This window comes from Pteronotus mesoamericanus, unplaced genomic scaffold, assembly GCF_021234165.1.
Source record: "Pteronotus mesoamericanus isolate MK-2021 breed Mesoamerican mustached bat unplaced genomic scaffold, CSHL_Meso_final scaffold_45, whole genome shotgun sequence".
In the NCBI taxonomy this organism is placed as follows: domain Eukaryota; kingdom Metazoa; phylum Chordata; class Mammalia; order Chiroptera; family Mormoopidae; genus Pteronotus; species Pteronotus mesoamericanus.
The window spans coordinates 4397174-4423507 of NW_026555317.1; the positions used below are offsets into that span (position 1 = coordinate 4397174).

Consider the following 26334-nt stretch of genomic DNA (forward strand, 5'->3'; position numbering starts at 1 on the left):
GTTCCCAAGCATAAAGGAAAGCAGGCGTGCGTCCGGGGACACTGAGTCCCGAGCTCCCTCGTTTTCCTGTGCGCCCGCACAGCTGCCAGGGGCTCGCCGGGGTTCGGCTCTCAGCAGCTCATAAGCCTGCAAGTGTCTTGCAGTGGAGCAATTTGATTTTATCAAGACATGTTTTTTCCTTCCCTAACAATAAATTGTTTTGGAAGCTGGACGTGCAGCATAGAAATTTTCTTTCTTTCCAGTATAGACAGATTTGCTCCATGAAGGTCACCTGAAACTTCCTGGGTAAGGTGTTTGGAGCAGGCCATAGTGCCAGGATGACCAAATCCTAAATGTTAGGTGCTAAGCTTTATGCTCCTGATTTGTTCTCTCCCTCCCTCTCCATTTCTTTCTTTTGTCTGGGTTCTTCAGATCTAGGACTAAGGTCTAAATCTCGACCCCATCCTCCATACCAAGAGCGCTGGACGAGAAAAGAGAAAGGAGCTTCCTGGAGTTTGGGCTCCATTTCTGAACTCTAGGGCTCACACTTGAGCACCCACCCATTCCTGAGCCACTTACTTCCCTTCTTCACACCCAGGGCAGGGCCCGGGTAGGGTCCTGGGAGCGATTCCTGCCCTGGCATGTCTGGCTGGTGAAGGATTCGAGAAGAAGAAAAGTTAACATTTTTCCCAGGTGAAAATGGCTAGTTCAGAGGGGAGTTCAGAGCAGGCATCAATCAATACACGCTGAAATAAATGAATAACTAGATTAGCAAAATAAGCAAAACTAAAGTAAGCTTTATTTTAGAAAACTTTGAGATACAAAAGAATACCATGGCAAAGTCTAAGAGTAACAGAAACCACATCGTGAAGTGCCAGCATTCTGGGGCAAAAGGAGATGGCGGTGAGCACGGGACAGGCGGCTGACTCCGTCTTTCTCTAGCTTCAGAGCGTCAGAGAGCCTGTATCCCAGCCAGAACATCCTGGTGTTGGTTACAAACTATTTACAAAGGCGTTTACCTATGGGAAAGAGAAAACCCAAAAGTTAAATTTCACATTTGCAGCAGACTATACAACAGTCCATCCACAATGCGTAAGCAGCCCATGAGTTTTTTGAGAAGGAGGGAAAACAGGCATGGAGAGGAAATGCGACCTGCCCAGGGCCATCCAGTATCAAGTGGCAGGGCTGGGAATAGAATCCAGAAGTCTCCATTCCCTAGTTCTAGAATGCCTTAGAGGAGGAAGTGAGTTGCGAAGCATGTATTGTAAGTCAATTATTGAACAATTATTGGCCCCAAGTACTTTAGAAAACTGGGATTATATTTGTAACTTGTACAAGGGATGTATAACCACATTATGTAAATGAAATGTATAATTACATTTCACATTATAGGTATTATATTTAGGCTTGAAGCAAAGATAAAAGTGAAATAAAGGAAAACCATTAGAAAGCAGGAGTTCAGGTCCTCCCCACCTTTCTCATGAGTTCTTCTTGTTTGGTTACTTCTGTAGAAAAATCATCATTGACATCCAACACCAACACTGGAATGTCCACCAGAGCCTCAAAGTGGAGCCTACAAGGAGCAGGACCATTCAGGGAACAGGAAAAAGCAATCCGAGTCAAGCTTCACATACTCACCAAGTCTTAGTAATTTGGAGAACAGGTCTACGGTCACATGGCTTGGCAATGAGATGGCACATAAACAGCAGTTTTAAAAAAGAATTCATGCAGGGCTCGGTGAAAAAGTTGAAGGAATTAAGCAAAAGAAGAAAAAAAACCTCATGGACTTAGACAGCAGTATGGTGATTACCACAGGGAAAGGCGGGGCATGAATGGCGATGGAGGGAAACTTGTCTGAGGGTGGGGGACACACCAAGCAACTATAGATGATGTATTATAGAATTGTACACCCGAAACCTGTATAATTTTATTAACCCCAATTTAATGTTACCCCAATAAATTAAATAAAATAAGCCAATTCATATGTTTTAAATTGTGACCCAGGAGGCAACAAAATTCTATTACCTGAAGAAAAACAAAAAAGAAAAGAAAAGGAATCCAATAAAGTTATCCAGAAAGACGAAGGCTAAAATTTCTCTTTAATCTTGAGACTAACCCTGAAGGCGAGAGCCCCAAACATTTCAGGCGGACAGCATACCGCGCCTAGTGAGGAAAGGCCAAAAACGGGAATGTCAACTTAATTTCTCTAAAATTTTCCAGCCTTTCACCCTGAGCCAATTTATATCATTATCATCAATCACGATGATCAACCCAGTGGAATGTTATAAATCAGAAAACTGAAGAAATACAATCTAACAAAGTCTCTTGGAATATACAGATTATACCCAGTATTGAACTTGAGTTGGAAAATGCTTGACATTTCCAACCACTTCCAGTACAATCTGAACCTTCTTATGGGGCTGCATGTTGAACAAACATGCAGTGTTTAAAACATCCTGTGTTTTAAGGGCTGGCTGCAGAGAGGCAGGCCTCTGTCTGCTGCTGTTTTCTCCTCTGCTTACTTGGTGGTCTTGTGAACAAGCCAGTCTTCGTGTTGACCATGAAGCTGCTCGAGATACGCCAGCTCAATTCCTCTCTCTTCCTTCCTGTTCCTCTGGTGTAGTCTCTTCAAACAGACCTGAAAGACAATCCCTGCTGAGCTCATCCATCTCCTTGGCTGTTACAATGCAGTCTGGGGGCTCTCAGACCCCCTCATAATGTCTATCCTGGGAACTATATGCCAAGACTTTGCTTCGATGGTCTTGTTTTCTTATTCAATTACAGGTTAAGGGCAAACATCGCCCACCCAGGAATCTGGAATTATCTTTCTTTCTCCTTTTTTTCCAGGATGTCACTGAATCTTTCCTTCCCGTCTCAAGTTCATTCTCTCCTTGCTCCATTCTTACCTCTGGCCTGGTCAGGTCCTTATCAACTCTCACCTGAACTACAGCAAGAGCCTTTTGGCTCTCTGCTTCCTGGAGATGGTGAAGGGTATGGTAAGGGCCCAAGTCTTAACGCCAAAAAGTCCAGGATTAAATTCCTGTCTCCACCATGCACTAGCGGTGCAATCTCTGTGGGGCCTCCACTCCCTCACAGGTCACTGTGAGGATCTGCCAGGCAAGGCATGTTAAGTTCCTGGTAAAAGATGTTCTTTCCTCCCAGTCTGTCTGCTCAGTCCATCCTTCCATAGGACTCCAATATAATGGCCTTACTCTCCCTGCCTAAAATACTTGATGGGCCCATTACTGCCTACAGCCATTGCCTCTGGGTTCAAGGAAGTATGAGTAGCATCATATTTATGAAAGGCTAAGTAACTGCAAACATCTCTTTCAAATCACAGGAAATAATCACTGCAGCAGAATGCAAAATCTGCCTTGGGTAAAGATAAAGAAATTAAAAAAAAGTGAGGTTTGGGACTAACTCTCCTCCCCTCCCTCCTTCCAGAGTGTGCATTAATCCATTCTGCTTTCACCTGGTAAAAAGTCTGAAGCACAATGGCTCAGAGAATGTCATCTTCTTTACCTGTCACAAGGCCATTCCCAGAGTCTGCCCACCCCTCCCATATCTCCACTCTCAACTTCCTTAGCCCCTCTCCGGGATTCACTGCTTTAGACATATTTGACCACCTGCCTTCAGGGCAGACCAAGCTCTTCACGCCTCCAAACTTGTTCCAAATGTTTGCATTCTCACAATTGCCTTTCTTCTCTCTTTGCCTAGCAAACATTTCATCATTCAATGTCATCTGTTTTGGAAGATCAGGTGGACTAACCCACTGGTATAGGACTTCTTTCTTCCAAACACTGAAGAAAACTTATTCCCAAATGTAAACTTTATCCCCAAACATAACGCACAATATTCCAGAAGCACAGAATCTTTTTGCTGTTTCCCTCTTGTTCATAGTTCCTCTCAGGAGATAAAGTCATATACAAAGATTTTATTTATAATCTACCTTATGTCCAACTTTTCAAACTGATTAACAGATGATCTAACATGTTAATACTTTTAGAACTTATCCCTTCTGGTCTCTCCCTCTTCCCTCAATCAATAATTATCCAAAACTCAGATGAAGTCCCTGTCCTAGGAATTCTACAATGTAATTAGATAGTAAGTAAAACAAAATACACAAAACAGCGAATCAAGTTCAAGCTGTGAGGGTTGGATTTAAGTGCAGCAGTCAAATGAGGGAGGGAGAAGTTTGGCATCAACAGTCTGAGAGGTGTTTCCTGGAAGGAGCAGAAGTTCCCCCTTTATCCCTGGTACCAGCTCACTGAGCACCACTGAGAGCTGGCTGCTGTGCTAAGGCCCTGGGCAAACACAGACCACCAGTGGCATTTTAGCTGTATCAGGTGACAAAGGGCGGCCTGCACAAGGTGCTCTGAGGAGCGCAGTGACTGGGGGGAACCCAGGAGGCGGGCCAGCTGACTTAGTCTCGCTCCATCCATTTCTCTTTTTCTCCTACTTTTAAAAAATCTTTTTCAGCCCTGGCTGGTGTGGTTCAGTGGACTGAGTGCTGGCCTGTGGACCAAAGGGTCGCCAGTTGGATTCCCAGCCAGGGCACGTGCCTGGGTTGCGGGCCAGGTCCCCATATGGGTGCATGCGAGAGGTACAAAAGGCAACTGATCCATTCTTCTGTTTCAACTGATCCATGTTTCTCTCTCATACTGACATCTCCCTCTCTCTCTCCCTTCCCCTCTCTAAAACTAAGTAAAATCTTTAAAAAAACTTTCTCATTTCTACTTTCCTTCACTCTGAACCCACCTATTTTCTCTCCTCCCTTCTTTCTGCCCCTACCTCCACTCTACAGCTGATGGCTTCATGACATTCCCCCTTATTCCCTTCCCTCTCCAGTCACACAGCTTTACACTCCTGACTTCCAGCTACCCAGTTCTCCATCCCACTAACAACCAACCAATATTATTAACTTTTTTGTATATTTTCAGAAATACTTTATACACATATACATTCTTATCCATTTTTAAAAAAAAATATATGCATACATATAAAAGGTATCATACTATATACTCTGCTCTTAATGTTTGTTCACTTAACAATGTATCTTGGAGACTGGTACAGTAAAGTACCTTCTTATTCTTTTTCAGGACTTTCGAATTCCCAGTGCATGGACAGAGCACAATGTATTCAACTGGTCCTTACTGATGACCACTTGGGTTGTTTCCATTAATTTGCTCTCATAGACAATGCTGCCTTGCACAGGAGACATTTTGCCCATGTGGGAACGTATTTATGGAGTAATTTCCAAGGAGCATAATTAATAGGTAAAAAGGTATGTGTGCTTGCTAGTACATACTGCCAGACCGCCTCCTCAGAGGCCAGCCAATTTACATTCCTGCCAGCAAGGTAAGCTTCAGGATTTCTAAACATAGAAAAGCTACCTAATTTTCCTCTCAGAGAAAAATATTATCAGAATTAATAAAAATGCATATTTAAAAAATGTGACTTCATGTTTTCAATTATATCAAGGGCAGAGCAATTCCTTTCATAAAAGCTGTATTCATTCATTCATTGCTGGCAGGCAAACATTGATGCTAAGGTCTTTTCTATTAAAAAGGCTAACATTTCCCTTTTTACTACTAATTTGCTTAACTGAGCAAACTTCTTCCCTGCAGAAGTTTGAGCATTTGGCATAATTCTTGCTTTACTGATATGGTTACAAAAATTTTTTTAAAAAAGCCTGTGTAAACAGTACTTTAGTCTGGTCCCTGTTCCTCACTGGGAGGACATGTCCAATTGTAAATAGGGGACACAGTGTATATGCAAATAGCAAGGGACAGACCCTCCGGCCCATCTGCCTCGCTCCCCCTCACACACACTCCTCAGGAAAAGCTGCTGCTCAGACTGCTTGGAGGCAGAGATGGCAACTGCACGGTGGCTGCTTGTGGGCCTGGCCCCTGTATTTTCCAAACCCAGGTGCCATTTGTTCCCAGGCCTTTCCACACGCTGTCTCCATGCTGCACACTGTGACAGGCCGGGCCTGGCTCTTTGAGGCACACTGACCGACTGCACTCTTTCTTCCCGAGTCCACGGGTTTGGGCGGCGACGCTGAGGTCCAGCCGCTTCTCTTCAAATGTTTGTTACTGTTGGCTTGCTTGCTTTTTGGCATTTCGGGGAGAGAAGGTGGAAAGGAGTAGAAGGCCCTACTTCGGCCCATCTCACTGCTCTGAGCTCAGTATTCACCACAGCTCTGCACTGGAGTGCTGTTCACTTGCACAGCTTTTCACACAGGTGTTTTAACATCCGTTCCACACTCCTCTCGGATACCGTTACCTCTCAGTCTCACAGAAGAGGTCGGGCTGACTTCAGGGAAAGGATAGCAGGATTCCTGGGTCCCTGGCTCTAATGCCATCAAACCAGCACCAAAATCTCCAAACAAAAAGATTTTTCTTTTTCTATCATTAGGTTGCAATAATCCCTCAGCTTCCCTCATCCTTCCCAAGCTGGAATACCTGTTAGTCTCTCCAAAAAGACTCATCAGCCCCACCAGCATCGTAGTAGTGTGGGGTCCAGGGTGAGAGGGTGATGGTAGTAGTAATTGCCATCACCGTCATCGTCACTGCCCCCTCGTCACAAAGTCATCAAATGCACAAAGAAGTGAGCGAGCCTTTCCTGCTTTCCTTGCTGGGTCCCACTTCAAACTCGACTCTCCAGAAACAAAGCTTCTGCAGCTAGCCAAATGCTCTGTTTTACTTTCAGGAACAAGTCCACCCACTTCCTTGTCACCATTACTGTCTTCATGGCACTGAATTAATTATGTTGAAGTTGTTTCCCTTGGAAAAGGTTAGGTCAGCACTCCCGCTTCCTCTAATGCTCAGCCCTCCAACCCACCATGTCTGGCAGCCAGCCACCTCAGGCCTCCTACTAGAAACCCATCACCTCCTCCAACTCCAACTCCAATCTTCAGCCAGGCCCAAGGCCACAGCCTCTCACTCCTCCTTGGCCCAGGCCATGAGCCCTTTTGGGACCAGGACTTTCCTCTCACCCTGGACCCCACACTCGGCTACCTTAAGTCATCTTCTTTGGCAGGGGTCTTCTTTCCCCCTCTGCCCCTGGTATAATCACCTTCATAATATGCCGCTTCTAATAATGCTCCGAGGCAATGAAGGCTACTGAAAAAAGTCATATAAATGTGACCCAGCTAGTCAACTTGCAATTAACACATCTAATTTCAGGTTCCTTTTTTCCCTGCAAGTTCTCAGCCCTGTGGCCTCACTGAATCTTTAGTTCAGTTTCACTTTAAACCTTAGGTCCTATTTAGTTCTGTGGAATCCTTTTCTTATTTCCTTCAATTATCTAGTTCCTGTCTCACGATCTGAAACTCCTGACACAAAGACCCTAATATCTAGTCCCAGTCACACTCCTGGCCTCTCTCCTGGCTGCCACCTGCCTGGGGCGAGGCCCTTCTTTCTGGTCCTCTCCTCTCTGGCTCATGCGAGCCTATGTGACAGGGCTCTCCACCTGCTTTTGGACACAACTCAGTCTGCCTGCAGGCTTCCTCTTGTCTACAAGGCTCAGTTCTCTCTCTAAAAAAGGCAAGGCCTCCAGCCTGGAGACAGCTCTCCCTCCTAAGATCATGTGGTCTATCTGGAATTTCACTATACATTACATATACATCTCAAGGCTGAGAGCAACACTTCTCTTGAAAACTGCCTTGACCCAGAATCCCCCTCCAGAAGAGCCCTTAGACAGCACTAGTCTGAGCAACTGTAAGATTTAATAAGTAAGAACCCCTCCAGGGAAAGGTTTCCAGAGACTGCCCAAGGGTCACTGCCAGTGAGCAGAGGCCAAGGACCACTGCTGACTCTGGAGACTTTGGTGCTCCCTCTATGACATCACCCTATCAGAATCTGTGCTAGGTTGGTTCCCTGGTCCATGAGAGAGAGTCACGGAAAGCAACTTCTGTAGCCCATGATGCATTACCAGGGTGTCCTCAAGGCATGAAAGGGGGCTATAAAGCAGGGCAGTGCCAGGATGAGATGAGGCAACCCTTCTCTTCTTCCTCCCCACGTCCCATTCAAGCAACCATCAAGACAATCACAGAGGGAAGGAAACGCTGAGGCAATTGGCTATAGGTTACCTGGTCAGGGGGTCCAACCTGTAAGCCCTGGGTGATAGAAAGAATGACTAATTTGCTCTACATTATTGCTACATCAAGAGGGACCCTTTCTATGCACAGTCAATTGTTCTACCCGTCTGCTGCAGAAAGCCTGGGGAAGTGGTGCTCGGTGCTAGATGGGAGGGTGTTTACCTACTGTTCTCTGTGCTCCAGATAATGCCCACAGTCTAGTGTCTCCAACCAGGACATCAGAGGCTTGGGAAACATCTCCTCTTAAGGTTTATATGGCCCTAAAGTCAGAGGTTTTAGGTTTGGCATTACCTGGGGAGTAGCCTGAAGGTAGATGAAGCCGTGTAACTGGAGCCGGCTGGCAAACTCCTGCAGGAGAAAAGAATGCCATTCCTGATAGATATGCCACTCCAAACCACTGATGGAACCATTTTCAAAAAGATTCTTTGCAAATATATACCTGGTTGGAAAGGTAAGTGGGGTGGGGTGGGGGGCAGGGGGAAGAAGAATGGGAAATGGAATGGGCAAATGAGAGAAAGAAGCAGAAAAATCAATAACCAACTTGTTCCACAGCTATTCAAACCACTTAACCCTTTTGATGCCTTATCAATTTTGAAGAAATCTGAATTTTAAACCTATATCCTCCTCCTCGCTCAACACTAAGATGGAAAATAGCACCTAGACTTTAGAGGTCAAAATCACAGCTCCCCAGATGGATTAACCCACTGGGAGAAAAGGGGCACCAGAAGGGTGCATTTATCATCGGTTGTTAAGAATTTTTCCTGCTGGAAACCAGTCAGACATACAGCAAATGGTGATGTAAAAATCAAACTTTTGAGATTTCTTTATTATAATTGTAGCAAGCCCCTCCACAAAACCCAATCGAGTATAAAGCACCCACCGCATTTCACTCAAGGACTGAGGGCTTCCGAATCTCCAGGCTGCTGAGCCATACTTCTGTTTACTTGGGAAGTGGAGAAGAAACTGTATTTCAGCAGCATCGCCTGTGGAGCAGGAAACCCTTTCCTACGACTGCAGGGTTACCAAGAAAGCAGACTTTCCTCCAAAGCACACCGGAGCTCTTATTTACTTGCTTCATCTGTTAAGCCTCTAATCTAGACATAAGAAAGCCAAATCCAAAAATCGACTAGCTTTGTCCCTAGGTTACTTCCACTACTAAAGGAATAGCTGGTATATAGGAAATCAGAGGTAATCAGAACCATGGCTTCAGAAGGGTCAATTCTGCTTTCAAAACTCAGACATCTTGATTCAAAACACAATTTACATCCTAAACAATGAATCCCAGTTTCTAAGGCAACGCTCAGCAACTGGCCACTTCTGAGAAAATGAAATTCAAAATCCTTGTGTATGAATGGCTCAGGGAAGTATACACTGCATATACACTGCATAGTTGTGTGCTATAAAAGAACCGGTTGCAGAATCACAAGCCTGAGTCTGATCTTGGCTCCAAAAATTCACCAGCTCTGTCACCATGGGCACATCAGTAAACTCAGCCCGTTTCTTCCTCTGTTTAAAGAGAGAACAGCAGAACCTAACTCACAGAGTTGTGAGGATTGTACATAATACAAGTGCTCAGAGGAGGGAGTGGCACATAGTATTCAAGGTGTCTTAATCTTGTAACTCCTTTGCGAGGCTATGGAGAAACCAATGTGAGAGCTCCAGAGGTCAACTCTTCCAGGCTGGAATGGTTTAGCTAGAGCCTAGCTAAAGGCAAAAAGAAAAGGAGGTGACTTCTATAACTCAATTTCTAAAAATATGGTTTCCGCTTCGTCCCAGGTAACATGGAAATTAAGATCTTATAAAGAGAACTTAGGTATCTGTTAATAAGCCCTACAAAAAGCCCGCACATTCCTGAGCACTTCTTTATTTCTCCAAAGCCTGGTGGTGACTGTGGGGAGAGTGGGAGCAGCGGGGCGCGGTGCTGAACGCTAAGGGGGCGGCGCTGCTGCAGCCCCACTGCAGGGGCTGCAAAGAATCAGCTGGAGGACCCAGGCAGCAGGGTCCTTGCTCTAAAACCACATGCTATTGGTTAACTTGAACAGAAGATTCAGGCTTCTTCCTCTCTGCCATCCACTCTACCAAACAACCGGGTCCTCCTTTGGAACACGTATAACACAGGAGCGCACGTGCAGTCTCAGAGTTCCCTGTCAGACCACGTTGCTATGAAGGCAGGGACTGCGTCTATTTTGTTTCCTGTTGCAGCCCCTGGCCCAGGCCTGGTGTCTGAACACAGGTGCCACTCAAGGTACCTGTGCTGAGTGAATGCACACACGAATGCATTTTTAAGAGTGGAAAGGTTCTAAACTACCATCAGGATAAAAATGTGTAATTAGTTATCCTTTCTGCCTTACAAATGCCCCCTCTGAGGAAAACATATAGGATGTTGTAGCTGCTTATCGTGCAATCAATTCTCATCTCTTTCAAGAAAATGGTAAGATCTTGTAGCCTCTAAAGTAGTATTTTGATTTCTGAGGGGCCTCTCACATGCCTACCTCACTAATGGACTAGAAATGAAAAGACTGATAGTGAGTACATTTCCAAGTAACCTCAGTGGTTCTATGTAGCTCATCTTCCTAGTCAGAAGGCATGGCTTCGGAAAGAGGAGAGGAATATAGGAAGCATTATACCCAACAGGTGAATAAGAACCAAAATCTAGAGCCCAAGCATTGGTAATTCACAAATTTAGCTTTTATAAAGAGTAGACTCTGTCTTGGAGTACACAGAGAAGGAATGTGTAGCCCACATGGTTTGTTTTACCTATCTCGCATGATTTTAGGTAACATTAAAACAAATAACATGACATTTACAAATGTACTCTTATTTTTCCCTCCAGAAGGCTTTATGGGAGCACTAAGAAGCAGAAGCAGAACTAGATTGTTAGTTAATTCCAAGAACTTGGAATTAAATGGGTAACCAACTTAGTGTCTTCAGAAGTAAATGGACAATCAAATACAGCATTTTCCATTTTGATACTTAAGACAGACTATCATGCTTTAAACCATCATTTCACACTGACGGTCATTCACAGCCTTCAGACAAAAACAAAGCAGCAGTATCCACATCAAAGCACCCCACTTGTTTTCAAATGGCTAAGTCACAGCCTGCTCTCATGGCACAGCCAGGAATTCTGGAGCCTGGATGGACTAGCTGCTCTGGAAAAGACGAGCTGAATTCCCAAGCTGGCTGCTAGCCTTTATTAAAAGTGATTCCAGCCCTGGCTGGGTGGCCTAGTTGTTTAGGGTGTCGTCCTGCATATCAGAACTGTCTGCTTGTTTGATCCCTGGCGTGCTCGCATGCATTTGGGAAACAACCTATCAGTGTTTCTCTCTCTCTCACACTTCCTTTCTCTCTAACCTTAGTGAACATATCCTCAGGTGAGGATTAAAAAAATAAAATTAAAAAATATGGATAAATCCAAAACGGAAGCCAATTTCATAGATGTGCTATTTCTTCTTAGAAAACCTTCTTGAAGAATAACAATAATAAAAAAAGATGACTATATCTCTCGTATCATTTTAAAAACACAAATTTTTAATTCTGTCTGCTTTCTTCTTCAAGGTGATAACCAAGCACTGATTGATTCACTTGGTTTTCTTGAACATACTCTGCTTCTTAGCATCTATTCTGTGCCTTTTAGCATGTACTGTTTCTATTAGGCATCTACCGGCTTACCTCTGTGCCAGAAAGAAACAGGAAAACATAATCAGTGGCAATGTAGGAAATTAAGTGCATCTACTTTATGAAAAGTAAAATTTTCTTTCTTGACATATATGACAGCCCTGTGGAATTATAAGTTTGAACAAATCTGTATAATGCTGTCTTAAAAGAGAAGACAATTTTAAAAACTGCAATGTTCAATGACCAGAGTGGCACTGGGTCTAAGCAAGAGGAGAAAACCCACAGCGCTGAACACGGGGCTTCTGACTGGCGGCGGGTTCAGGGTCTTACCTGTCACTGTACACAGACCTCTCAAAGATCTGTACCACTTTCTTGGCCTGTAAGAGTTTCTCAGGGAAGGGCTCCAGCTCTATTTTCAGGCGGCTCATAAAAGAAAATGTCTGGAATGTGTAGGACCATCGTGCTGGCTCCTGGTACATCAAATCCAGTAAGTTCCCAGAATTTAGGGTAGTGGAGGCCTAGAGGAAAATTACAAAAGGAGAGAATTTCCTAGAAGGTGTATTTACTTCACGGTGTTGACCTTCTCCCCACCCCCGCAGCAGGTTTAATAATCAATGAGAAAAGCAATTACAAACGTTTCCTTTAGTCACTGCTACATTATCAAGGAAGAGACCACCCTACTTTGTTAGACAAGAATCTGACAGGAGATGACATGCCGCCTTCAACACACCAGAGAAGAGCAAAGGAAGGGTCACAAATAGAATCAGAGTATTACTGACTGACTGATGGATTTGTAGAATCTGTCTGAGAGGGAGTTAACAATCAACAACCACCTAAAACTCTACTTGGAAACAATTATTTCCATTGTAACACTATGTTGCTTCCCTTTTGGGCTTCCATTTGTGGCTATTTCTTTATCAAACCTCAAGCCAGACAGGAACAGCAACTGTTTATTTGAAAATCTGACCAACCAAATAGAACCCTCTCTCTCAAAGAAGGGCTACAATTTTTTAATAAACAAAACACTTCTCCATTCTATAGACTTTATGCAAGGCATCTGAAGACCCACTTACTCAGCATGTGCAGGTGGGAGCATGTGTGGGACAGTCAGGAGCCCTGGATTCTTTCCTGGGCTCTGCCACGGACTCAGTGCAAAAGTGAGTGTAACACAAAGCACTTAGGGTCTGCACTCACTCAGTCACCATTACCTGAAGGCCTCTGTGAAAGAGGCACTGTATGAGCTAGCTAGGTGCTGCAAGGGATACAGAAAACAAAAGAAAAATAAGATTTATTTCCATTTATTTCACTATGCTGTGTTATCTCATTTAATCTTCTGAACAACTTCATGAGGTAGGTACAATTGTTATGCCCATTTTCCTGCAGAGAAAATCCACTCAGAAAGGTTAAGTAACTTACTTGTCCAAAGTCTCCTGGTGAGCAGGTACTAAATGGGGACTCAAACCTGGCTTCCTCTTACTTCTTCATGCTACCATTTCTCTATATAAAGGCGAGTAAGACAGGTTCCAAAACTCAAGGAGCCAACAATGCAAAAGGAAAGGGAATGAGACAAGGATATAGCTAGAATATAAGGCAGAACATGTAATGAAGGGTTGATCATTTATAGTGGAAGGAATCTGAGGAAATTTCTGGAAAAAAAAAAGTGGCATTAAGCTATGAGGAATGATATGCAAAACTTTCACAGATGGAAATTTCAGGAAGAGACAAAGATACAGGAGGGAAAAAAGGTGAGACAACCACAAGTGGTCCTGTTTGGCTGAACACCACCACTACATTCCAAAGAAGGGTCCCGCCCTTTGGAAGGCTTCAGCAGGGGCAATACAGATAGAGCAGAGCAGGTCACAAAATGATTTCCCTCCTTCCAATACCCCAAACCACAAACACACACCAGCCTCATAAACGGTCCCTGGCTAGGAGCTGGAGGCAGAGGCTGTGGGGCAAATCTGGGTAACTGGAGCCTCTGCTGTCACTAGAGGCTGTTGTGTGGCACAGCACTGAGATGCATGGACGCCCACTGACTGTGTGGGGCTCTGTGCTGACAGATGTACTAGGTTGACTGGGTGGGGGCCATTCCACCAGCAGGCTTTGGGCTACCAAAGGGAGACTGTTCCAGAACAAAAAAAACTGCACAGGGGCCTACACAATCTCTGAAAGAACCATCTCAGCTATAGAACAAACGCAAACATCACTTCCAACATATAAACAAATGGAGGAATAATCATTGGATATAAAAATATTCAGCAATTCAAAAGGATAGGACCGATCTGCGTGCTCAAGACAAGCAGCCTCTTAGGAGACAGCTGTTGCCAGGAACAGGAGAAAACAGAAGAATCTCATTGAGATTCAAAAGAGTGCCACATTGATAAAAGCAGGCAGTCAAAAAAAAAAAAAAAAAGGAGCAATATGAAAAGAACATTCTTAGAGGAGAAAAAATACATTTGCTAAAACAAAACATCCAATGAAGACAGTAACTAGCAGATTGTATACTATAGTAAACCTAATGACTGAATACCACACAGAGTGCCAGTTTAAGAAATTCTCCCTAAATAAAAAGGGGGAGAAAAGCAGAAAATTATGAAAGAAATGAAAAGACATGTAGGTCAAAAGATCCAGTATATATTGTAATAAAGTGGTAGGCTTGGTTCTTTTACTTCCTTTACTGACTGGTATGGCTCAGTGGGCTGGGCGCTGCCCTGTGAACTGAAAGGTAGCTGATTTGATTCAGTGCGTTGCATGTTTGATGCTAGGTTGGGATGCACATGAAGGCAACTGATCTGTTTCTATCTCACAGCGATGCCCACCCTGCCCACCCCCGTGCGCTTGCTTGCTCTCTCGTAACGATTAAAAACAAAACAGCAAATTTGCCATATAAATGAAGGAGAGAGAAATGAAAGAAAACTTCAAATATAGTAAAAATTTAAAAAATGGAGATGGAAGCACAAAATAGGATGACACGAATAAATTAAACATAATCATAATAAAAGAGAAAAATTCCCAGGAAAGGCAAACTCTAAGATTGGATAAAAACTAAAAATCCTGTTCATAAAAGAAACACCTAAAATAAGAAAAACCTAAAACAAGATGACAAATTGGTTGAAGACAAAGGGACAGAAAAATCCAAGTATTGGGCTGGCCAAAAAGTTGGTTTAGTTTTTTTCCATACAATGGCTCTAGCAGCATTTAGTTGTCTTTAACGTCATTGGAAACAATTTTGTTATTGTGTTGTGACAGCTGTCATATCAGCATGCATTCTTTTTTATGTTTTTTATTTTAATTTTTTATTGCTGTTTAATTACAGTTGTCCCCATTTTCCCATTACTCTCCCCTGCCCTACTCGCCCCGCACCTCCTACATTCAACTCCCCTGCCCCCAGCTGTCTTTGTCCATGTGTCCTTTATACATGTTCCTTGATCCTTCTCCTTCTTTCACTCTCAGTGTGCGTTTTTTAAAAACTTAACAAAATTGGTGAATTTTTGTGCAGCCATTTTAATACTGAAGATGGAAGAAAATACACATTTTCAGTGTTTTATGTTTTATTATTTCAAGAAAGGTAAAAAATGCAACTGAAACGCAAAAAAAGACTTGTGCAGTATATGGAGAAGGTGCTGTTACTGATCGAATGTGTCAAAAGTGGTTTGCGAAGTTGCCTTAGTACAAGAAATTTCTTGTACTATTGACATTTTAGCCAAATAATTCTTTGCTGTGGGGCTGTCTTATGCATTGGAAGATGTTTAGCAGCATCCCTGGCCTCTACCCACTAGAAGCCAACAGTGTGAGATAGCTGACATATTCTAAATATGCAAATCAATAAAGTTATTGGTGAAAATGAAAAAATGTGTCATTTATTTTATGGGAAAAACTAAATGGATTTTTTTGGCCAACGCAATAGATGCAAGTAAAAAGAAGGCAGATGTGGCAAAACTGTATGAAGAAAAAAGCATTAACTGCTAGAAGAGTTTTTTAAAATACTAATAAACCAATAAAGACGCCACAAAGAAGTTAGAAATCTTTTTACATGGAATATTAAAGCACTGAAATATACTGATTTAGAGCAAAGACAATTAAAAATATAAGGAGAAATGGACAAAACTCAATAAGAACACAAAACTTTAAATAACATATTTCATATTTTAAAATAGAAAGTTGATCCCAGAAGTGAGAACTTGGAAAACTCTAAATCATTTTTTTTTCATGTATCTGAAATTGGGATATATCTTACAATGTTCACTAAGTTAAACTTAACAGATATTTTAATTATTCCATAGAAGGGTTATTAAATTCACTGTGTCTTATGATCAAGGTATCTTAGAATTTACAAAATATGTCATATCAAACTTCATACCTTACAAATAATAATCTACATAATATGTGGCGCATTTACTAAAATTGACCATACATAAAAACTGATCATACATAATCCATGAAGAAAATGTCAGTAAGTTCTCTCAATTAAAAACTATATAAACTGCACTGTCTATTATAACAAAATTAGGATAGCAAACCAATGCTCACACAAAATCTACTCATAAAATGTAAAATACTTTCAAAATAACTCTTGGGTAAAGAATAAATTAAAACTACAATTATAGACTCTTTGGAAATTTCAGTTAAAATCTTTTATGTCAAAATGTAGAAGATAGGGCCAAAGCTTATCCCATGAAAAAAATTTCCAGTTGCAACTGATTTTATTATTAAGGCAGGAAAAAAGAGAAAAGTACACAAACTAATCATTCAAACCAAGAGCTCTAATAATGCAAAGAAATTTAGAGAAAGAAATGAATAAAGGCAGAAATATGGCAAACCCCCATAGAATTAAAAAATAAAATCCATTAATTAGGTATTTTTTAGAAAGGGCAAATAGACAATCTATCAAATCTATCTCTCCCAAACATATTCAAATAAGCAACATCAGACAAAAATAATTCTGGATACAGAAGAGTTCAAAGTATAAAAGAAATCATATACTAATTTTATTCAATTAAATGTGAAAATATCAATGCAAGGCCAGTTTTCTAAGAAAACAAAATTGACTAAAGAAGGTTAAAAAAAGACCCTGAATAATAACTGAGAAATAAACAGTTGTCCAATAACTATTTCCTCCAAATAGCACTGAATTAATGTCATTTAAAAAGTGATTTCTATCATACCTTCAAGGAATAGACAATTCCCATGGTAAAAACGATTCAAACTTCTCAATTCACTTTCATACCCCTGATGGTGAAACCTATCAAAAACTACACACAAATGGTAATACCAATTAAACTTACAAATATACATGCAAAATCCCAAACATGTTAGTAAGTTAATAAAACTGTACACCAAGACCAAAAGAGTTCATTCTAGAAATGTGAAAAATGGCACCATTATCAAATCTATGACTAAGAGAGTTAAAAGGAAAAACCTCATGGTTATCTTGCCAGATGCCAAAAAGGTTTTTGACAAAAATTCAACACCTGATTCTGATAAAAAAAAGTTAATATCCTAGTAACAGAAAAATCCTCCTCCATGTGGTCTATTGAAATGAATAACAATCCCGGAACTTAACACTGATACAGTATAGGTAATTGGACTAAAGATAGAACAAGATGAGTGTGACTACCATCACTGTTATTATTTAACATTGTTATAGAGCTTCTACCCAATAAAAGAAAAAAAGAAAATGGAAATGAAATAAATATTGGAAAACTTTTACAAATGACTAGAAATTAGAGAAGGGGTAAGCAAATAGAGCAAAATAAAACAAACAAAAGGCCAACCAATTAACATGAGAGTTGTGACACAAATACAACTGACCACATTCCTTTAAAATAGCAGTAATCCTGTTTTATTGGTCTGTATGTATTTTTCCGCCAATACCATGCTCTTTTGATTATTGTTTCTCTGTAGTATAATTTGAAGTCAGGTAGTGTGATGCCTCCAGCTTTGTTCTTTTTTCTGAGGATTGATTTGGCAAGCTGGGATCTTTTGTGATTCCATACGCATCTGATGCTTTTTTGCTTTATTTTTTTAAAATGTCACTGGGTACTCAGTAGACTGAGTACCAGCCTGTGAAATGAAGGGGTGCCGGTTTGATTCCTAGTCAGGGCTGTGTTGTGGGTCAGGTTCCCAGCTAGGGGTGTGTAAGAGGCAACTGATTGATGTTTCTCTCCCTCTCTTTCTCCCTCCCTTTCCCTCTCTCTAAATAAATATATAATATAAATAAAATAAATATAAAAAAATAATATAAATAAAATAAAAATCTTTAAAATAAAAAAAAAGTCATTGAGATTTTGATGGATATTGCATTAAATCTGTATATTGCTTTGGGTAATATGGACATTTTAGCTATGCTCATTCTTCCAATCCATGAACACAGAATATCTTTCCATTTCACTGTGACTTTTTCAAGCTCTTTCAATAAAAATGATTTATAGTTTTCATTATATGGGTCCTTCACATCTGTTCTTAAGTTTATTCCTAGGTATTTTATTCTTTTTGTTGCAACTGCAAAAGGAATTGTTTTTCATTCTTTTTCTGAAATTTCATTGTTAGCAAATAGGAATGCAGGAGGAAAAAACCCGTATGTATATGGGCAGATAATTTTTGACAAAGGAGCCAAAAACATACAATGAAGAAAATAAAGCCTCTTCAATAAATGGTGTTGGGTAAATTGGAAAGCCCCATACAAAAGAATGAAACTAGACTACAGCCTGTCCTCATGTACAAAAATTTATTCAAAATGGATCCAATACCTAAATATAAAATTTGAAATAATAAATTACTTAGAAGAAAACATAGGCACTAAATTTATGGACCTTGGTCTTAAGAGAGAATTTTATGAATTTGACCACAAAAGCAAGGGAAGTAAAGACAAAAATAAATGGATGGGACTATAACAAACTAAAAAGCTCTGCACAGCAAAAGAAACCTGTAACAAAACCAAAAGGTAACCAACATAATGGGAACAAACAACTGCTCTGACAAAGAGGTTAATATTCAAAATACATAAAGAACTCACACCACTCCAAACCTAGCAAACAAACAATCCAATTAAAAAATGGGCAGAGGATCTGAACAGGCACTTTTCCCAAGAAGACATACAAATGGCCAGATGTCTTATGATCAAGGCATCTTGATACACAGATATAGGAACAGATATATGAAAAGATGCCTAACTTCACTGGCTTTTAAGGAAATGCAAATCAAAACTACAATGAGGTACCACCTCACACCTGTTAGAATGGCTGTTGTCAACGAGAAATGTAGTAACAAGCGTCGAAGAGGTTGTGGAGAAAAAGGAAACTTTGTACACTGCTTGTAGGAATGTACACTGGTACAGCCACTATGGAAAACAGTATGGAGGGTCCTCAAAAGATTAAGAATAGAGTTACCATGTGATCCAGCAATCACTGTCCTGGGTATCTACCCGAAAATGTTGAAAACATTTATTGGCAAAGATATATGCACCCCTATGTTCACTGCAGCATTACAGTAGCCAACACATAGAAACCACCGAAGTGTCCTTCAACAGATGACTGGGTAAAGAAGACGTGGTGCATATATACTATGGAATACTACTCAGCCGTAAGAAAAGATGAAATACTGCCATTTGCAACATGGATGGACCTTGAGAATACTGTAAGTGACATAAGTCAGGAGGGGAAAGCTAAGAACCGTATGATTTCACTCACATGTAGGACATAAAACTGGAATTCGTAAGACACACAACAGCATGGTGGTTAACAGAGGGAAGTGAGGCGGGAGCAGTAAACGTAAAGGGGGCCAAGTACATGGTGACAGAAGATGGCTGACTCTGGGTGGTGGACACACAACGTAATGTACGGATTATGTATCATGGAAATGTACATCTAAAACCTATATAGTCTAATTAACCAATGTCACCCCAATAAATTTAACTAATTAAAAAAAAACAGCAATAACAAGATTGAAAAAGATGATGGGAAAACAGATCCCAGTCACAGTAACAACAAAATGTATAATCACTAAGGCATAAACTAAACGAGAACAGTACTAGGACAAGTAAATAACTATTTGGGGTAAATTAGACTCCTAAACGTTTGTTTTTTGAAGACCTAACTGGCTTTATTAGCAACCATGAATCAGGCAGCACTCCATGAAGCAAGTAGAAGGGCACTCCCAAAACTCATGTAACTTTTAAAATAAACATAAAGAGTAAAACCATAAAACCATAAAAGCAAGAGAAAGAAATGAATGTGCATGTTTTTATAATCTTGGTATGTGAGAGGTCTTTTCAAACTTTAACATCAAAGGCAGCAACTCTGAAGAGAAAGACAGATATGAGTACATAAAAACTTGTAGGTATTATACTGAGAAAAAAATCATTTATAAAGATTTAAAAAATGACAAACTAGGGAAAGTATCAGCAGTGTAGGACAAAGAAGATGATACTTAATCTATAGAATACTAATAAATGGCTGATAGAGATAAAAAGATATTCAGTTCATGGGTAATCAAAGAAATGTAAAGTAAAACAACACACTATTTTCTTGCCACCCCATTAGCAAAGATGGAGAAGAGTACCTAGGGTTGCTGAAAGTATGAAAAGAAAAAATTTTTCTGAAAAACAAATTGGAAATTATAACAAATGTGTCAACAAGATGCGTAATTTCTGTACATCAAAATTCCTAATAAAAAGGGGCACAAAATTTAGCTATTAAAAAGAATAAAAATGTAGCTACAAGGATATTCATCACTGTAACATTATGAAAGACCTGAAATGAAAGACCTTGTATATAAAGTGATGTGCAGTGACAATTGCAAGTTTTGTTTAAAAAAAGTAAAGTTTTATACATTTATGTAAGTGTATTATAAATATATATACATATATATATATTTTCCCCTCTGTAGAAAAAAATATAAAAGGATAAAATGTTAATTTTATCACTGCATAATGGGATTATGGGAGTACTAGTTACCTGTTGCTGCACAGCACGTTGTGCCAAAATCTAGTGGCTTAAACAAAAATATTCATTATCTCAGTTCCTGAAGGCAAGGAATTTGGGACCCAGCTTATTTGGATAGCTCTGCCTCTGGGTTTCTTATGAGGTTTCAGTCAGGATGCTGGCTGGCCACAGTCATCTGAAGACTTGACTGGGGTGAAGGGTCCATTTCCAAGAAGACTCACTCACATAGCTGTTGTCAGAACCCAGTTTCTTGCTGTGTGGGCCTCTTCACTGGAGGGGACACTTCATGCCATAGTAGCTGGTATCCCCAGAGCCAAAAGTGATCAAGAGAGAACAAGACTAAAGATACAATGTCTCTTATGGTCTACGTAGAAAGTCACACTCTGTTATTCATGCCACATTCTAGTCATTAGAAGCAAGTTACTAAATCCAGCCCACACTAAAGGAAAGAATTAAGGTTCATCTCTTAAAGGAAAGAGTATCAAACAATGTGTGGACATATTTTTAAATCCCCATAATAGGTGACCTGTGGCATACTCAGAAAAAGATACATAATTTATTTTCTGAAAGGAAAAGTTAATTTCACAAATACACACACACAATATAGAAAGACAATTTAAAAAGCAAATATTCTCAATAAGCATGATGTGCCTGCCAAGAAAAGGTAATCTTGAGTTGGGATAATGGAAAAATGGCACCCAGAACAAGTTCTGTGATATCATGGACCATTTAGACTACATTCAGAATGTCCTGTTCAGGACTGAGTACCACTCTTAGTAATTCTAAGTGGAAAACTAACAAACTGGAGCTCATCACCTAGACAAAAGGACTTCAGAATAAGGAGTAGTCTGGAGGACAATGGTGTTCAGCTTGAAAGAGGGAAGACTTGAGGGGCAGAAAGAGCAGGCAAATCACTGCCTTCAATTATATGAAGGCTTGCCACACGGGAAAGTTAGAAAAGGCTTAAGAAACAGAACTTGAACCAGTAATTCAGATTCAGTCACAGGTATGCAAAGTGGTTCATACAAGAACTTTCTAACAATTAGTTTTTAAAAAGCAGAATGAGCCAATCAGTGAATACTCCCACTGGCTGCAGGAGGAGTCTGTGGCAACTGAGGCACGGTGCCGCCACTCCCACAGCGGCCTCTAAGGTTCACGTCCAGACTGGTGTTTCCTTACTCAGACTCATATGGCTGGTGTTGAAATCAACCCTACAACCTTTCCAAAGTGGCAGACCTGCAACTAAGGTCTAAGCCATGAGGCATAAATGAAATGTACAGTGCTTGGCACAGTACAGTGCCTGGGACATAGTATGTGCTTTATAAATGTTAGTTAGATCTGCATTGACTCAAAGTATGACAAGGTGCTCTCTAACGTCCTTTCCAATTTTTAAGACTTCATAAATATTAAAATAATTTTAATTAACTATTAATCATGATGGTGAGCTTCAGTAATATACTTAAGGGTAGAAATGGAAAAATTAATCTTCAAAGCCAGAATGGCTGGACATGCTTTGGGTAACCACACAGAATGGAAGCAGTTACTTATGTAGATATTTTATTTTTGTGACTTTGAAGACTAAATAATAAACCAAAAACTAAACATATTCAAACACAAAAATACTCAAACAAGTCACATTCTTTCTTGTATACACAGTCTGCTTTCTGGAATGAAGGTATTTTAAAAAGGAGACTTGAACTGGGCTACTTCACCCCCTCAAAGTAAATCCGATTATTACAATTAGTTAACTCACCCATGCCTGCCAACTACCCACCACAACTGAAAACTTACTTTTTGCGTGCCAGCAGCCTGGATATTCTGCCATGTTGCCACAGGTTCTGTAGCTGTGTGCCACTCTGGGTGAGTTTTTGTGAGTAACTTCACAAAGGTAGACTTTCCCACAGCTGTAATGCAAACAGCATGTATTGGGACATTTCCCAAACCAAAGCTGAAGGAAAAGGCAGCTATTCTGCCCACTCAAGGGAAAAATTACCAGTTTTTCCAATTTCAAAACTCAGCAGCAGCTATACCCACTCTCACACTGACAATGGGTCAGGCCATGTTAACTGGAGTCACCACAATGAATGCGGGCAACAGGAAGGAAAAATACCCCCAACACTTGATTTGAAATTTTAATGTCCCAACCTCCCAGGAGCAAAGAGTATTTAACAGTTAAAAATGTAACTGACTAGCCCTGGCTGGTGTGGTTCAGTTGGCTGGAGCGTCATCTCATAGACCGAAAGGTGGCAGGTTTGATTCAGGTCAGAGCACATACCCAGGTTGCAGGTTGGGGCACACACAACAAGGCAGCCAATCAATGTTTCTCTCACACATTGATGTTTCTCCCTTCCCCCTTTCCTCTCTCTCTAAAAGCAATGACAAAAAATTATCATATCCTTGGATAAGAAAAATACTGTTAAAAAATTTAATAGTGTGTCAAAAGTAGATGGAATCAGCTACATAAATTGTAAAGCTTGAATCACAGTCCTATTTATTCTGTGACGTGAAAAAATTACAAGTTTTTCAAGACAGATTATGACCCTCATTCATTTAACAACCTGACCAATGCTCAGAACAGACTGACCCTATGGGTATAATGATAAACAAACACAGGATGGACTTTGCCCTCACAGCTTGTATTGAGAAAGATACTAAACAAACACAGAAAGAACTTATAACAAATTGTGTTAAGTGCTAGAAAAGAAAAATACAGGATGGCTCTAATACAGCTCAGGAAAGGGAAGGCTCCTATGAAAAATATCAGAGGTAAAACCTGAAAGATGAATTAGCCAGGCCAAGGGCAGGGAGAGGGTAATCCAGGCAGAGAGAGCAGCACGAACAAAGGTTGGGAAAAGAGAAAGAACTAGGCACATAATAAGACAGAAAAAGTCTACGTGTGGCCTTGAAGAAACCAGTGCAGCTAGTGTGGGCAAGTGAGGGAGAACTGTGACTTAAGATATACACGAGAGGCAGGTAGGCAGGCCAGGGCAAGGTCACGGAGGTCCTTGAAGCCACAGTTAAGTCTGAATCTACTCTAAGGACAATGGGAAGTCAGTGGTGAAGGGTTTTAAGCAAGGAAATGACAAAATTTCCATCTTATTTTTAAAAGATCACTGTCAGCTGTGTAAGAATGGACTGCTAGGGAAGTAGGCAGACCAGTTAGAAGACAATAGGAGCTTGAAGGTGATGGGAGAGGTATAGAAAATAGCAGATGTTTTGAGAAATACTTTGGAGGTTAAATCAACCTAGTACCACAACGTTCAAGTTTTCTTTTCCCATTTACACCAATGTCTAGCCCATACCTCACTGTGCTCCAGACTTCACTCTCCAAGAATTCTCCACACATTTCACTTGGATGTCCCACAAACACCTCAAAGTCAATATATTCCCTAAATGAACTCATCATCTTCCCCACCAAACTGTTTTCTTCCTATACCCCACACCTCAAGGTATGGCAGCACCATCCACTCACTGTCAGAACTTCTTCTTCTGCCAAACCTCAAGTGGCCATCAAGTGCTTTAGTACCTGCCTTTTAAATGTCCCCCCTGTCCTTTTCTCTCTATTCCTACCTCCTGCTCAAGACCAGCCTTTCATCATTTCTTGCCTCTCCAACTCTGTCCTTGCTCTCTTCAATCCATTGTTCATACTGTAGCCACAGTGAACACAAAACAATATTGCTTAAAACTCTCTGATTGCTCCGCATTGCCTTCATGACTAAATCCAACCCTTCAGCATGGTCTACGAGACATTATGATCTAGCGCCTGCACATACCTCTCTGGCCTCAGCTTCACTGCAGGCATCCTAAGCTCCTTCTGGACCAAACTCCTTGCAATTCCAATCACGCCATGTTTTCTGCTGCAAATGTGACTGCACATACACTTTACCATTTCCTGGTACGCTTCCTCTCCTCAGCTGGCCAACTGCAACTCAATCTTCAAGAATCTGCTTAGGCCCTGACTGGTATGGCTCAGTTTGTTGGAGCGTCATCCCATAACCAAAAAGTTGTGGGTTTGATTCCCAGTCAGGGCACCTACCTAGGTTGAGGGTTCACTCACTGGCCCGTGCACGTGAGATCCCTGGTCCAGGCACTTAGGATTCCCAGGCCCCGGCCTGCATGCACATAAGATCCTAGTCCAGGTGGGTATACATAAGGGAGGCAACCAATTGATGTTTTTCTCTGGCATTGATATTTCTCACTCCTTTCCTCTCTCTCTAAAAAATAATGAGGAAAAAAAAGTCCTTGGGTGAGGATTAAAAAAGAAAAAAAAAAGAATCTGCTTAGACGCACCTCCTGTGTGAAGCCTTTCCAGACTCTGATAACGCTATTCAATTAGCTAATCCTCCTTTATGCTCAGCCTGGCATTCTGGGTAAGACTCCATCACTGCCATTGTAATTGTATTTCTCCAGGTACAAAATGGGGGTCCTCCAGGGCAGGAATCAAAGCCCAGCCCAATGACCTGACTGAATGAATAAAACATTTAATACATTATTAATTTTAGTTCCCTCTGAAACCTATCTTTGTTAAATATAAAAAATAAACCTTAAGAGTGCCCTGACCAATGTAGCTCAGTTGGTTGGGAATCATGCAAAGTGAAAGGCCGCCAGTTCAATTTCCAGTCTGGACACATGCCTAGGTTGCAGATGTGGTCACCCCCCCCTACCCCGCCTACCACAGTTGGGGTGTGTATGAGGCAACTGATCGGTTTCTCTTTCACTTTGATGTTTCTCTCTCTTTCCTTCCCCTCTCTCTAAAAAAACTGCTTTAAAAAATTTTTAAATAATAAAATAAACCTTAAGAGTGCTTTTGGAACTCAATATCCTCAAGTGGAATTGACTTCTCTCAAGTGCGTTCTACCCTTAGGAGAAATCCAAATATTGGGTTGGTCAAAAAGTTCATTGGTTTTTTTCCATAAGATGGATCCAGGGGCGCTTAGTCGTCTGTAACTTCATTTGAAACAATTTTGTTAGATTGTATTGTGATGCCTGTCATATCCGTGTGCATATTTTTTAAAAAAACTTAACAAAATCGGTGAATTTTTTGTGTAACCATTTTAATATTGAAGATGGAAGAAAATAAGCAGCATTTTTGGTATATTATGTTTTATTATTTAAAGAAAGGTAAAAACACAACTGAAATGCAAAAAAAGATGTGTGTAGTGTATGGAGAAGGTGCTATGACATTGAACATGTCAAAAGTGGTTTGTGAAGTTTCATGCTGGAGATTTCTCACTGGATGACGCTCCACAGTCAGGTAGACCAATTGAAGCTGATAGCGATCAAACTGAGACATTAATTGAGAACAACCAATGTTCTACCATGCAGAAGACAGCCGACATACTCAAAATATCCAAATCAATAAAGTTATTGGTGAAAATAAAAAATGTGTCTTTTATTTTATGGAAAAAACCATATGGACTTTTTGGCCAACCCAAGAGAACCAAGCAAAGAAAAGAAGGCACTCTTCAGTCAATTTTATCAGCCACTCATGGTTACTGATCAGGAGATGTCTCAGCAGAAGGGCCCACACATCCAATATGTGACATTTATCACACACCACTCCAACTCCTCTCTGAACTCAAAGGCTAAGAACAAACAACATGAATCTATGCATTTTGTACAGTCACGCTCCTCTCTCGCAGCCACCCCCACCAAACTTTTGAGTGCCTTTGCACATTTGCTCAGCCTCTGCTC

The 26334-nt window shown here is 40.8% G+C and overlaps 1 protein-coding gene across 2 annotated transcripts in view; it reads right to left on the reverse strand.

The window, feature by feature from the left end:
- Positions 1 to 859: 859 nt before the first annotated feature.
- Positions 860 to 26334, reverse strand: part of DGUOK (deoxyguanosine kinase) — a 34198-nt gene continuing 8723 nt past the window's right edge. Inside the window, exons 2-7 of one of the 2 annotated variants that reach the window (XM_054593520.1) lie at positions 22432 to 22544; positions 12029 to 12216; positions 8372 to 8519; positions 2502 to 2617; positions 1453 to 1552; positions 860 to 998 (exon numbers count right to left, since the gene is read on the reverse strand). In XM_054593520.1, the coding sequence (XP_054449495.1) occupies positions 972 to 998; positions 1453 to 1552; positions 2502 to 2617; positions 8372 to 8519; positions 12029 to 12216; positions 22432 to 22544 (692 nt within the window). In that variant the 3' untranslated portion in view covers positions 860 to 971. The remainder of the gene's footprint in view (positions 999 to 1452; positions 1553 to 2501; positions 2618 to 8371; positions 8520 to 12028; positions 12217 to 22431; positions 22545 to 26334) is intronic. The other variant, XM_054593519.1, reaches the window with a different exon arrangement.